Source organism: Triticum aestivum, chromosome 2D (assembly GCF_018294505.1).
Source record: "Triticum aestivum cultivar Chinese Spring chromosome 2D, IWGSC CS RefSeq v2.1, whole genome shotgun sequence".
In the NCBI taxonomy this organism is placed as follows: Eukaryota; Viridiplantae; Streptophyta; class Magnoliopsida; order Poales; family Poaceae; genus Triticum; species Triticum aestivum.
The window spans coordinates 572,985,580-572,998,790 of NC_057799.1; the positions used below are offsets into that span (position 1 = coordinate 572,985,580).

Consider the following 13,211-nt stretch of genomic DNA (forward strand, 5'->3'; position numbering starts at 1 on the left):
CTTAGGATCATATTTCATTCTAGCATTCAGATATTTTTCTTTATACTTGCATAATAATTTCTCTAGATCACCCCTATCCTTACAAGCAAGAATATCTCTAGTTGTCTCCTCATTCATAACATAGCCTTCCAGTACCTTAGGCAATTCATATCTAGGAAGGCTAGTTCTAGCAGGTGTTTCAGGAGTTTCAGTTTCAAGCTCATCATCAGATTCAACAGCATATGTTGTATTACTCTAGCAATTTGTTCATCAAGAAATTCACCAAGTGGCACATCATCATTATCAAGCAAGGTACTAGCATCATCATAAGCATTATCCATCGCAGAAGTAGCATCATCAATAACTTGTGACATATCAGGATTAATATCATGTGGTGGTGTTGCAAGTTTGCTTAGAACAGAAGGTGAATCTAAAGCACAACTAGATGGCAGTTCCTTACCTCCCCTCGTCTTCGAGGGAAATATCTTAGTCTTAGCATCCTTCAAATTCTTCATAGTGATAAATTGATAATAACCCCAAGTGACTCAACAAATATAGCTATGCTCCCCGGCAACGGCGCCAGAAAAAGGTCTTGATAACCCAAAAGTATAAAGGATCGCAACAGTTTTCGAGGGTAGAGTATTCAACCCAAATTTATAGATTCGACACAAGTGGAGCCAAAGAATATTTGAAGGTATTAGCAGCTGAGTTGTCAATTCAACCACACTTGGAGATTAATTATCTGCAGCAAGTAATCAGTAGCAAAGTAATATGATAATTTTGATAATAGTAACAGTAGCAACGGTAACGGTAACAATGATAGCAGTAATTTTGTAGCAAGTGTAACAGTGATGATAGCAATAGTAACTTAGCAAGAACAATATAAGATAAATTTGTAGGCATTGGATCGGTGACTCGTTGGGTGATATTCATCATGAGACAGTTATAACCTTGGGTGATACGGCGCTAGCTTCAGTTCATTAATATAATGTAGGCATGTATTCCGTAAATAGTCATACGTGCTTATGGAAAGAACTTGCATGACATCTTTTGTCCTACCCTCCCGTGGCAGTGGGGTCCATATTGGAAACTAAGGGATATTAAGGCCTCCTTTTAATAGAGAACCGGAACAAAGCATTAACACATAGTGAATATATGAACTCCTCAAACTACGGTCATCACCGGGATTGGTCCCGACTATTGTCACTCTGGGGTTGCCAGATCATAACACGTAGTAGGTGACTATAACTTGCAAGATCACATCTAAATCATGGATATAATGATGATAACATAAACGGTTCAGATCTGAGTTCATGGCACCCGGGCCCAAAGTGACAAGCATTAAGCATGGCAAAGTCATAACAACATCAATCTTAGAACATAGTGGATACTAGGGATCAAGCCCTAACAAAACTAACTCGATTACATGATGAATCGCATCCAACTCCTCACCGACTAGATGGCCTACGAAGGAATTACTCACTCCCGGTGGGGAGCATCATGGAATTGGTGATGGAGAAGAGTTGGTGATGACGAAGAACGAAGATCCCCCCTCTCCAGAGCCCCAAACGCACTCCAGATCTGGCCTCTCGATGAAGAACAGGAGGTGACGGCGGCTTCGTCTCGTGGATCGCGATAATTCTTTCTCCCTCATTTTTTCTGGAAAAATAGGATTTTATAGCGTCGGTTTCAGGGTCTGCGGGGCCACCAGGTGGGGACAACCCACCTGGGCGCGCCCTAGTGGGTTGTGCCCACCCAGGTGCCCCTCTTCGGTAGGTCTTGGCTCTAGAAATTCTTATTTATTATATAAAAAATTCCTCGCAAAGTTTCGTTCCATTCCGAGAACTTTTATTTCTGCACAAAAACAACACCATGGTAGTTCAGCTGAAAACAGCGTCAGTCCGGGGTTAGTTTCATTCAAATCATGCAAATTAGAGGCCAAAACAAGAGGAAAAGTGTTAGGAAAAGTAGATACGTTGGAGACGTATCAGTAAGCAAGCTCCCCAACGCCGTCTGGCCCAAGGGGCGTTCGTGGAGACTGTTAAGGTGTGGCAGCAGGAGTGGTTCTACATCACCAAACCTCGCGATGCAAAAACACATCACCAAAATGATAGGCAAAAACACCGGACTCACAAATGTGATTCAGGTGATGGTCTTCCGCCGGACTCTCCCTTGCCAGCCCCGGGTGACGGAGTCCTGGATTAGGGTGTCCGGGCTGTGTGATATGGGCCGGACTGATGGGCTGTGAAGATACAAGGCAGAAGACCTTCCCCCGTGTCCGAGTAGGACTCTCTTATGCGTGGATGGCAAGATTGGTGTCCGGATATGTAATTTCCTTCCTCTGTAAACCGACTCTGTACAACCCTAGGCCCCTCTGGTGTGTATATAAACCAGAGGGTTTAGTCCATAGAGGCTATCAGAATTTACATAGGCTACACAACTAGGGTTTAGCCATTATGATCTCGAGGTAGATCAACTCTTGTAATCCCTATACTCATCAAATTCAGTTAAGTAGGAAGTAGGGTTTTACCTCCATTAAGAGGGCCCGAACTTGGGCAAACATCGTGTCCCCTTTGTCTCTTGTTACCTTCGATCATCAGACGCACAGTTCGGGACCCCCTACCCGAGATCAGCTAGTTTTGACACCGACATTGGTGCTTTCATTGAGAGTTCCACTGTGTCGTCGGTAAAAGGTTTGATGGCTCGTTCGATCATCAACAATGATGCTGTTTCCGGGGAAACGTTCCTCCCTGGTCAACTTTTTGTGTTTGGCGGCCTCGCTCTGCGTGCCAACTCAACTGGACTCCTTGAACAGATCGACAGCTATGCCCCTGGTCATCAGATCAGGTTCGGAAGCCTGAATTACGTCGTTGATATCCGAGGAGACTTGATCTTCGAAGGGTTCTCGGCTTCGACTGCTCCTCACCCACAAGGAGGAAACCTGTCGGATCCACCATCAGGCTCTGTTCAAGAATTAACTACCATCCCTGCCCTGGCCTTAGATCCAGAGCAGACCACCTCATCCAAAGATGGGAGCTTGAAACCCACCGGAACCCCTCCTACTACGGAGCTCCTTGCCGGAGACCCAGAGGCAGCCATGTTATCGACGGACCTGAAATCAAACAGGACTCTTCCTGTCGTCGGAAAGCCAGACCCACCTTTGGATGCTAACTCCGAGCTCTCAAGGTCTGTGTCCATTGAGCACAGTCAAGTGGCATTTACCATGCCCAGCTCCGCAGGTCCTCGGTTTCCCGTCCAGCCCTCACTCTTAAACGAGGCTCTTGACTTAATGCGATCTCTCGCCATTATGGAAGTGTCACATCTGAACTACGCCCAGCCCGAACTAGGGGCTGAGTGTGGGGAATTTTGCGTCCCACCCACCACCCACTTGGTAGCCACTGTCGAGGACTTAACCGAGATGCTCGACTACACGTCCGAAGACATCGATGATATGGAAGACGATGTCGGAGCTGACCCAGGCCAAAATCCGCCTATCTCTAGGCGTTGGACGGCCACCTCTACATACAACGTGTATATGGTAGATACACCTAAAAAGGACGGCGACGACAGGCAGGACCCGATGGAGGACAAGCCTGTCGAAGCACCACCAAAGCGCCGACGTCAGCGGCGCTGCTCAAAATCACGTCGTGAAAAGGAAAGCAACACCGGCACCGGAGACAATGACACTCTGGATGACGCCGAACACCCCGAAGACCCCGTCGAACCTACATCCGACCAGGATGAACCTGTCGAACCTGTCGAGAATGACGATTCGGAGGATAGTAACTATCTAGCGGTCTCCGAGGAGGATGTCAGCCTCGGCAACGACGATTTCATCATGCCAAAGGAACCCCTCGAGCAAGAGCGCTTTAAGCGACAGGTAATCGCCACAGCGAGGAGCCTAAAAAAGAAACATCAACAGCTTCAACCTGAACAGGATACGCTCAATGACAGATGGGCCCAGGTCCTAGCTGCCGAAGAATACGGCCTCGAGCGCCCAACAAAGAGCTATCCGAAGCGTCGGCTACTGCCACAATTCGACGACGAGGCCCTTGAGCCAATACCGTCAAGATATAATCACGCTGACGAACCAGACCGACCACCACACGGATGGGACAAAGTGGCTGCTTATGCCGAACACCAGCCCGCGCCACCTCGCCGTCGAGGCAAAGAGATAGCGGCTCCGGGCTACACCTATGATCTATGAAAGGACCTGGACAATAGAGCTGATCAGACCAGATCAATCTATGAATCAAGGGGACGAGCTCCAACAAGAGACGACGACCATCAAGCTTGGCGTGATAAGCATAACCAAACTCGGAATGAAAACCGAACACGGATGTCATCTGAACTCCGTCATGACGTTGCCCGATACAGAGGCACCGCACACCCCTTGTGCTTTACCGATGAGGTAATGCAGCACCAGTTTCCAGAAAGTTTTAAACCCGTAAACATTGAAGCATATGATGGAACGACAGATCCTACTATATGGATTGAAGACTTCCTTCTCCATATTCACATGGCTCGCGGTGATGATCTCCACGCCATCAAATACCTCCCCCTAAAACTAAAGGGACCAGCACGAGATAGGTTAAATAGCCTCCCAGAGAACTCTATTGGCAGCTGGGAAGATTTGGAGGATGCCTTTCGAGACAACTTCCAAGGTACTTATGTCCGACCACCGGACGCCGATGATCTCAGCCACATAGTCCAGCAACCCGGAGAGGCAGCCCGCAAACTCTGGACTCGGTTCTTATTAAAAAGAACCAACTCATCGACTGTCCGAACGCCGAAGCCCTAGCGGCCTTTAAACATAGCGTCCACAATGAATGGCTCACCCGACACCTCGGTCATGAAAAGCTGGAGTCCATGGCAGCTCTTACCACACTCATGACCCGCTTCTGTGCGGGAGAAGATAGCTGGTTAGCTCGCAGAAGCAACAGCACCAGCGACCCTGGCACCTCCGAAGCCAGGGATGGCAATGGAAGGCCACGATGCAACAAACATAAGTGTTAGAACAACAATGAAGATACTGAAGATACGGCGGTCAATGCTAGATTCAGCGGCTCTAAACATGTTCAATGGAAGAAGCCATTAAAAGGAAATAGGGATGGTCCATCTAATTTGGAAAAAATACTCGACCGGCCTTGCCAGATTCATGGCACCCCTGACAAGCCTGCCAACCACTCTAACAAAAATTGTTGGGTTTTTAAACATGCCGGTAAGCTAAATACCGAACAAAAGGGGAAAGGGCCGCCAAGCGAGGATGACGACGAGTCCCGCCCATCGAACACGGGGGGGGGGTCCCCATGAGGTGAAAACAGTGAATATGATATATGTTAGGCACATCCCCAAGAGGGAGCGCAAGCGCGCACCAAGGGACGTCTATGCCGTAGAGCCTGTCGCCCCAAAATTCAACCCATGGTCGGCTTGCCCGATCACCTTCGATCGCAGGGACCACCCGACCAGTATCCGTCATGGAGGTTCGGCAGCCCTAGTCCTTGATCCAATCATTGATGGATACCATCTCACTCGAGTCCTTATGGACGGCGGCAGCAGTCTTAACCTGATCTATCAAGACACTGTTCGTAAAATGGTTATTGACCCATCAAGAATCAAGCCTAGTAACACCACCTTTAAAGGGGTGATAGCCGGCATAGAGGCCCGCTGCACGGGTTCATTAACATTGGAAGTAGTCTTTGGCTCGCCGGATAACTTTCGAAGCAAAGACTTGATCTTCGACATTGTCCCCTTTCGCAGTAGCTATCACGCACTGCTCCGACGAACTGCCTTCGCCCGTTTCAATGTCGTCCCGCACTATGCTTACTTAAAGCTCAAAATGCCTGGACCACGTGGCGTTATCAAAGTCAATGGAAACATGGAGCACTCCCTCCATACTGAGGAGCACACCGCGTCCCTCGCAGCCGAGGTGCAGAGTGGCCTCATCAAGCCGAACACGTCATCGGCCATCAAGACCCCGGACACTGCTAAGCGAGTCCGGCCTACTCTGCAGAATGACAGCTCGGTTAATCCAGAGCTAGACTAGCAGTTTTGCCTCTGCCGATCGCCCCACACAACCGCGGCATACGTACCGCATGTGCATAATTATGCACTCAAAATACCCTGGGCAACGACGGAGGCACACTGCGGACAACGTCTATAGTGCGGCTTGACCCTATTTGACCTTAACTTTTCTTCTCTGATCTTTTTCCTCATACTACAGGTTCATTAAAACCTAACTATCCTATGGTCATGCAAGGGCTCTTTCCAGACCCCTTTCGTATAAACGACCGTTGAACTGCTCCTCTCAAAGGATTGTCTACCAAGGAGAAATGGCGCAGATGTGCGGCAGGGCATCAATGGGATCTTCAAGACTACCTTTTTTTTACGCCCTGTTTATAACTTCCCCTTGTGTACAAATTCTCGGCATGTAAAATAGCCTTGATGTTTACGGCATTATCTGTATAGCACGTCTTAACGTGTTAATCAGAGTATAAAGGAAACAGTTTATCGCCTCTGTTCGGTATTCGTTTATTTTACCACATGTATTCCGTCTTTGTTTCAGATTGCCATATATACTTTGGCCCGGCCTAAATGCCGAGGGCTCTATTTGGCCACACATATTTTCATAAGTCCGAACACTTCTAAAGTATAGTTCTGTGTCCCGAATATTGCATTATATGCATCAACTCCGAATCATGTCTTTGGTCAATAGTTGGGTTGCCCGGCTCCTATGATTACCACCTTACGTTCCGCTCGTTTGTCTAAGGTAGTAAAGGGAGAACTACTGTGATTGTGTTTCTGGTTCGTCCGGTTAAAAACCTTAGTAGAGGAAGCCGAAAATTGACTGTCATGATATGGCGAGAGCTGGTCGGCGATTCAGCGACTTGCCACAAATCTTTTGTGATTTGCTCCATATTATACGAAGGGCTGACCTTTGCTCAGTCATGTGCTTAAGGCATCCTAGTTCGGATGGCCGCATATGCACTAGGGGCTAGTACTTAGCCCCACTGTCAAACTCCTATGGCTAAGTGAAAGTAATAAAGCCGTATAGTCTGATTGCCTAGTTCGCTGCGCAGACACCTCCTTTACGGACCAAGACGTTGGGTCAAGTGTGATAGTGCGTTACACCGAACACCTCCGTAGTATCTACGTGGGGGCTGAAGTTGACGACTCGCAAACTTTCAGAATTGACACGGTCGCACAGGAGGAAAATAATTTCAGATGAAGGCATAAATATATTACAAGCTTCAGTTCATAAAACAAAGTCTGGACAGCCATGATATATTCATTCAGAAATAATATCCTTTTTGCATTGGCCCTCTACTGGTCGGGGTGAAGATACCCCGAACAAGCCCCTCAGAGGGTTACTTTCCATAGTAACAAGTGACAGTAAATTTCAGCACACTATATAAATTTTTCCTTACCAAATCCCACCTACCAAAGGCGCTTCACTCCCCGGCAACGGTGCCAGAAAAGAGTCTTGATGACCCACAAGTATAGGGGATCTATCGTAGTAGTTTCGATAAGTAAGAGTGTCGAACCCAACGAGGAGTAGAAGGAAATGACAAGCAGTTTTCAGTAAGGTATTCTCTGCAAGCACTGAAATTATCGGTAACAGATAGTTTTATGATAAGGTAATTTGTAACGAGTAACAAGTAACAAGTGTAAATAAAGTGCAGCAAGATGGCCCAATCCTTTTTGTAGCAAAGGACAAGCCTGTACAAACTCTTATATAGAGAAAAGCGCTCCCGAGGACACATGGGAATTATCGTCAAGCTAGTTTTCATCACGCTCATATGATTCGCGTTCAGTACTTTGATAATTTGATATGTGGGTGGACCAGTGCTTGAGTGCTGTCCTTACTTGAACAAGCATCCCACTTATGATTAACTCCTATTGCAAGCATCCGCAACTACAAAAGAAGTATTAAGGTAAACCTAACCATAGCATGAAACATATGGATCCAAATCAGTCCCTTACGAAGCAACGCATAAACTAAGGTTTAAGCTTCTGTCACTCTAGCAACCCATCATCTACTTATTACTTCCCAATGCCTTCCTCTAGGCCCAAACAATGGTGAAGTGTCATGTAGTCGATGTGCACATGACACCACTAGAGGAGAGACAACATACATCTCATCAAAATATCGAACGAATACCAAATTCACATGACTATTTATAGCAAGACTTCTCCCATGTCCTCAGGAACAAACGTAACTACTCACAAATCATATTCATGTTCATAATCAGAGGGGTATTAATATGCATAATGGATCTAAAAATATGATCTTCCACCAAATAAACCAACTAGCATCAACTACAAGGAGTAATCAACACTACTAGCAACCTACATGTACCAATCTGAGGCTTTGGGACAAAGATTGGATACAAGAGATGAACTAGGGTTTGAGAGGAGATGGTGATGGTGAAGATGTTGATGAAGATTGACCCCCTCCCGATGAGAGGATCGTTGGTGATGACGATGGCGATGATTTCCCCCTCCCTGAGGGAAGTTTCCCCGGCAGAACAGCTCTGTCGGAGCCCTAGATTGGTTCCGCCAAGTTTCCGCCTCGTGGCGGCGGAGTTTCTTCCCAAAATCAAAATATCGAACGAATACCAAATTCACATGACTACTTATAGCAAGACTTCTCCCATGTCCTCAGGAACAAACGTAACTACTCACAAATCATATTCATGTTCATAATCAGAGGGGTATTAATATGCATAATGGATCTAAAAATATGATCTTCCACCAAATAAACCAACTAGCATCAACTACAAGGAGTAATCAATACTACTAGCAACCTACATGTACCAATCTGAGGCTTTGGGACAAAGATTGGATACAAGAGATGAACTAGGGTTTGAGAGGAGATGGTGATGGTGAAGATGTTGATGAAGATTGACCCCCTCCCGATGAGAGGATCGTTGGTGATGATTTCCCCCTCCCTGAGGGAAGTTTCCCCGGCAGAACAGCTCTGTCGGAGCCCTAGATTGGTTCCGCCAAGTTTCCGCCTCGTGGCGGCGGAGTTTCTTCCCAAAAGCTTGCGTACACTACACCACGGTCAAGTATTGGTGACACATCAATCTGTCGGCATATGGTGTCTTTGCCGACACATAATTTGTAGTTAACACATATGCTGACAGAAGACTGAACAGTCGGAGGACTTGTTGTGGGGAAAGGCATTGCCGACAGAAGTTCATTTGCCGACACATTTTGAGTCGGCATACACCCTACCTACGCCAACAGTTTCCTGTGCACATACACCTACCTACCCCGACACATGATTTGTGGGCATACACCCTAGCTACGGCGACAGACGGGGTGTGAACATAGACCCCACTTTTGGCAACACATAAGTTGTCCTGCTAGGTATATACCTTTGCCGACACTTGTTCTGTTTGGACAGATCTATACCTTTGCTGACACTTATGTTGTCTAGATAGGTACATACCTTGGACGACACATACCCTGTCTAGCTAGGTACGTACAAATTGCCTACACTTATTCTGTCTAGCTAGGTAGTAACCATGGCTGACAATTACTCTGCAAGAATCTGTTTACCAGCAGATAAATTGTTGGAAATGTAGTGTACAACCAAACCAATGATTTGATACATATACTATATACAATGTCAAATGCGATCAACAAACAACATCAAGATGAACACATATTGGAAAACAATGATGATAGGTTCACAAACATACATAAATATATATTCACACAGGTTCACAAGCATAGTTTGACCATCCAGAACACACAAGTCAAAGGGCCACTATTTGCTAGTCTGAACTAATTCAAACAATGGTCCAGAACACATAAATCACATACATGAGCACAAAGTTTCTACTCCAAAACACTTGAAGCACCAAATGGTCCAGAACACACATAAGATTCAAGAAATGATTGAAGTTGGTTGGTCCAAAATACTGCAAACAGCCATATGTGTTCCATGACACTACAAGTCCTCCTCACATCCAATGCTAGGTGTGGCTAAGTACCTGAAAATATTCCATATGAATTTGTCACGAAAGTGCAATCATTCCAAAAGTTGTTCAAAGCTCATATGAAGATTGTTAGGCTAGAGCGGCACATGCTAGCTTATACTTGATTGTTCATGTGAGAGTAACATTGTTATATGACCATGAATACACACAAATATATTTGTTCCTATGCGGTGAAGTGTAGTGTTGCGGGCTTCCTTCTCCACAGGAATCAATCACCACAGGAAACAATGTTCTGCTATTTTTGTCAACATCATTTGATCAACACACTTGAGTTCCTTTTGGTTTCATGTCCCAGAATTATTAGCAAGAGCATTCCCAGAAAATCTACTTGTGCATATATGCTACAGAAATGCTTATGACGAGTAAAACACATTCTCAAAAATAAGCTTGGTATGGCAACAAACAAACTAAACTAATACAAGGGGAAAGGATGCAGAATTAGGATGTGGCTATTTTCAAGTTTGTAACATATTTGACCAAGATCAGGACATGGATTATCAATATGCTTCCGCAGAATCGTTTCTTAATTGAGCCGCACGACACCATCAGAATTACAATATTCTATTCTGGAGCTCAAAGTTCAGACTGGTGGCAAGTTAATAAGCTAACATGGCAGCTCTGTGAGTCTGCAACAGGTTATAAAGGATAAGATGATGCCTACAAACTTGGCAATAAATACCATAAGATAGGATTCCTGATCAGCAATATTATTTGTTAACAACTCATAGTAGTAGTTGTAGCTTGTTATATTTAAGAACAGGCAGTGGTAGTTTATAAAGAAATGGGCTTGTCAGATACTAAGAGTTGTAGGTTGTAATAATATTCAAGAACTGGCAGTAGTAGATTGTACTAAACTTTTATATGCTATAGAGGAAACATGGCTGGGCCTTATGTAGTTATGTTGCACTTCTTTGTACATTGTCTTGACACATTCAGTTTACTTCTAATGTATAAATTAGATGAAGAGATACTACAATATCACGAGCCATTGAGGATGAAGCTGAGGTTACCATCCATGATCTATTTAAAGAGGAAATAAAAATCTAAAGCTTCAACAAGTAGAGGCAACTGCTGTTAGTACCTGCACCTCCTGGCACATTAGTTGTCTTCTTGGCATCTTTGATCTGCAACAAGACAACAACAATCATTACTCTTTGGTCTGATTCCCAAAACAACTGAAAAATAGGCATTCAAAAATAGGCCTACATGTAATTATTACTAGTACGAATGCCGTGCTACAATCTTCAACTTCAGTATCAAATATACTGTCATCAGAGACGCCCGAGTAGTTCCGCTGCACTGAGAGCGCTCTGCTGATGTTGCACAGCACGGCCTGCTCGTGCTGCTGCTCTTGCATGCTCAGGCTGCGGGCGTCCGGAAAGAAGAAAAATTGTAGAGCTGCGGCAGCAGCAGCTTCAGGTGCTGATGTGCTCTTGAGGAATCCTTCCATGTTGGTAAATTCAGTCTCCGGTTTCTTAGCATAGATAAGATAAATAGCAATTTCTTAGTCTGTGTTGCTACTCATTAATTCTTTTAGACCACCGATGTGGTTAGTAAAAAGATCAAAAAGTTCAGCATAACTCAGACCGACGTGGATAGTTCACACGGGTTAATTTGTTGTTTCATGTGCACATATTAATCAAATAAATTCTTCCAATCTAGTTAATTGTGCTGCTGGATTTTGGTGGTCATTCTGAATGTATAAATTTGTTGTGCGGATCTCTAAACTAATATGGATCTGTTTACGAACTATAACTTAGCACTATATCAAGTTCTTGCTATCAGTTTGATTTTGGTGGTCCAAGTGGATATATACACGAGTCATACAGCCACAGTCTGCACTATTTGGTTAATGAGAACGGGAGGAGCACAACACTGACCCCATCGCTTATCTCAGCCAGCTTCAGGTCCACCATGGCCACCTACACCGAGCGCCATATCACGTCCCCGAGCTTCGTTGTCGACTCATCTACACCAACCCAATCACCACAAACAGAGATATCAGAACAGTTCATGACATAATTATACCGCTTATGAGTTGGGGAAAAAGGAAACTTTGATGTACCTAGGCTTAGACAACCACGTTTTGTCCATGATGCACCATTAATATCAAATTTGCCAAGTATCTGAATTTGGCTAGTGCGACAGTGTTAGTTTTGCATCGGTGAAGCAACAATCATTATTCATTATTCAGGCAAATAGCAGTACAAAACAATCAAGCAACAGAAACACATTCTTGTCCGGTTGTCTACTGTCACAAGCAACGACATATGAATTAAGTGCAGCAGTATAGCAAAGGAAAACTTAGGAGGAGTTGACGCTTACCTCAAGGCACGGGGACGGCTGGATTCGGGAGGGGCACAACTCGAAGGAGATGGAGCCCCGGCAGTAGGTCCGATAGCAGCGTAATGAGCCTGGAGATGGATCCCTGGCATCAGCATGTCCGGCAGCAGCGGGAGGCCGGCAATGGAGCCCCGATAGCAGCTGATCCGGCAGCAGCGGGAGCACGACGATGGAGCCCCGGAGGTAGCAGGGATGGAGATTCGCGAGGACGACGGCTGGATGTCAGGAGGACACGAGGACGGCCGTCGGATTGTGGAGTGCAAGGACCGCGGCTCGATCTCGGGGAGAGGGGGTAGAGTGCGAGGATGGGTGGATGTGGGGTGGAGCTTGGGGGAGGGGGGGTGCGACCTCCGGGACGACGGCTTGACGACGGGGTCGAGCGCGAGGCCGGCGGCGATGGCGGCCGGACTTTGGATCGAGCGCGAGGCCGGCGGCGATGGCGTCCGGACCGTGGATCGAGCGCGAGGTGGGCGGCGACAGGGCACGGGTTAGGGTTGTGGAGTTGTTCGATTTGGGGATTGTTTGCTCGGGGGTGGAGGTTATTTTGCACAAAAACCCGAAAAATTTCCACCCACGCCGAAATCCCGCGCCAAGTTTCCAACGATTGACATGTGTCCACCTACCCCGACACTTTGTTCGTGTCCATACACCCTATGTACGCCGACACATGTTAGGTCGCTAAGTACCTACCTACGGCAACAGAAAAAATGTCAAAATCCAGACATCTGCCGACACATAACATGTTATTAAGCAATTACTGAAAGATACATTGTCGTTGTGTGGTTGCCGACACTTAGTGTGTCCACAATAATGTGCCTATGCCAACATATGATCCGAAGATAAAACTTAAAAGCTACGCCGACAGTTATTTTGTGGAGA

General features: G+C 45.9%; 1 protein-coding gene across 5 annotated transcripts; it reads right to left on the bottom strand.

The window, feature by feature from the left end:
* Window positions 1-9,669: 9,669 nt before the first annotated feature.
* On the bottom strand, window positions 9,670-12,863 carry LOC123054600 (uncharacterized). Of its 5 annotated transcripts, none has more exons than XM_044478402.1 (6): window positions 12,315-12,863; window positions 12,055-12,115; window positions 11,870-11,958; window positions 11,209-11,463; window positions 11,071-11,113; window positions 9,670-9,983 (listed from the first exon to the last, which is right to left on the bottom strand). In XM_044478402.1, exons 3-6 carry the CDS (start codon window positions 11,903-11,905, stop codon window positions 9,976-9,978), a joined length of 342 nt encoding a protein of 113 aa, XP_044334337.1. In that variant the 5' UTR covers window positions 11,906-11,958; window positions 12,055-12,115; window positions 12,315-12,863; the 3' UTR covers window positions 9,670-9,975. The 5 variants fall into 5 exon arrangements, 2 of the variants coding, with proteins under 2 accessions (XP_044334337.1, XP_044334336.1); XM_044478401.1 differs by having other exon boundaries at window positions 12,055-12,125; XR_006426267.1 differs by lacking the exon at window positions 11,209-11,463.
* Window positions 12,864-13,211: the final 348 nt, after the last annotated feature.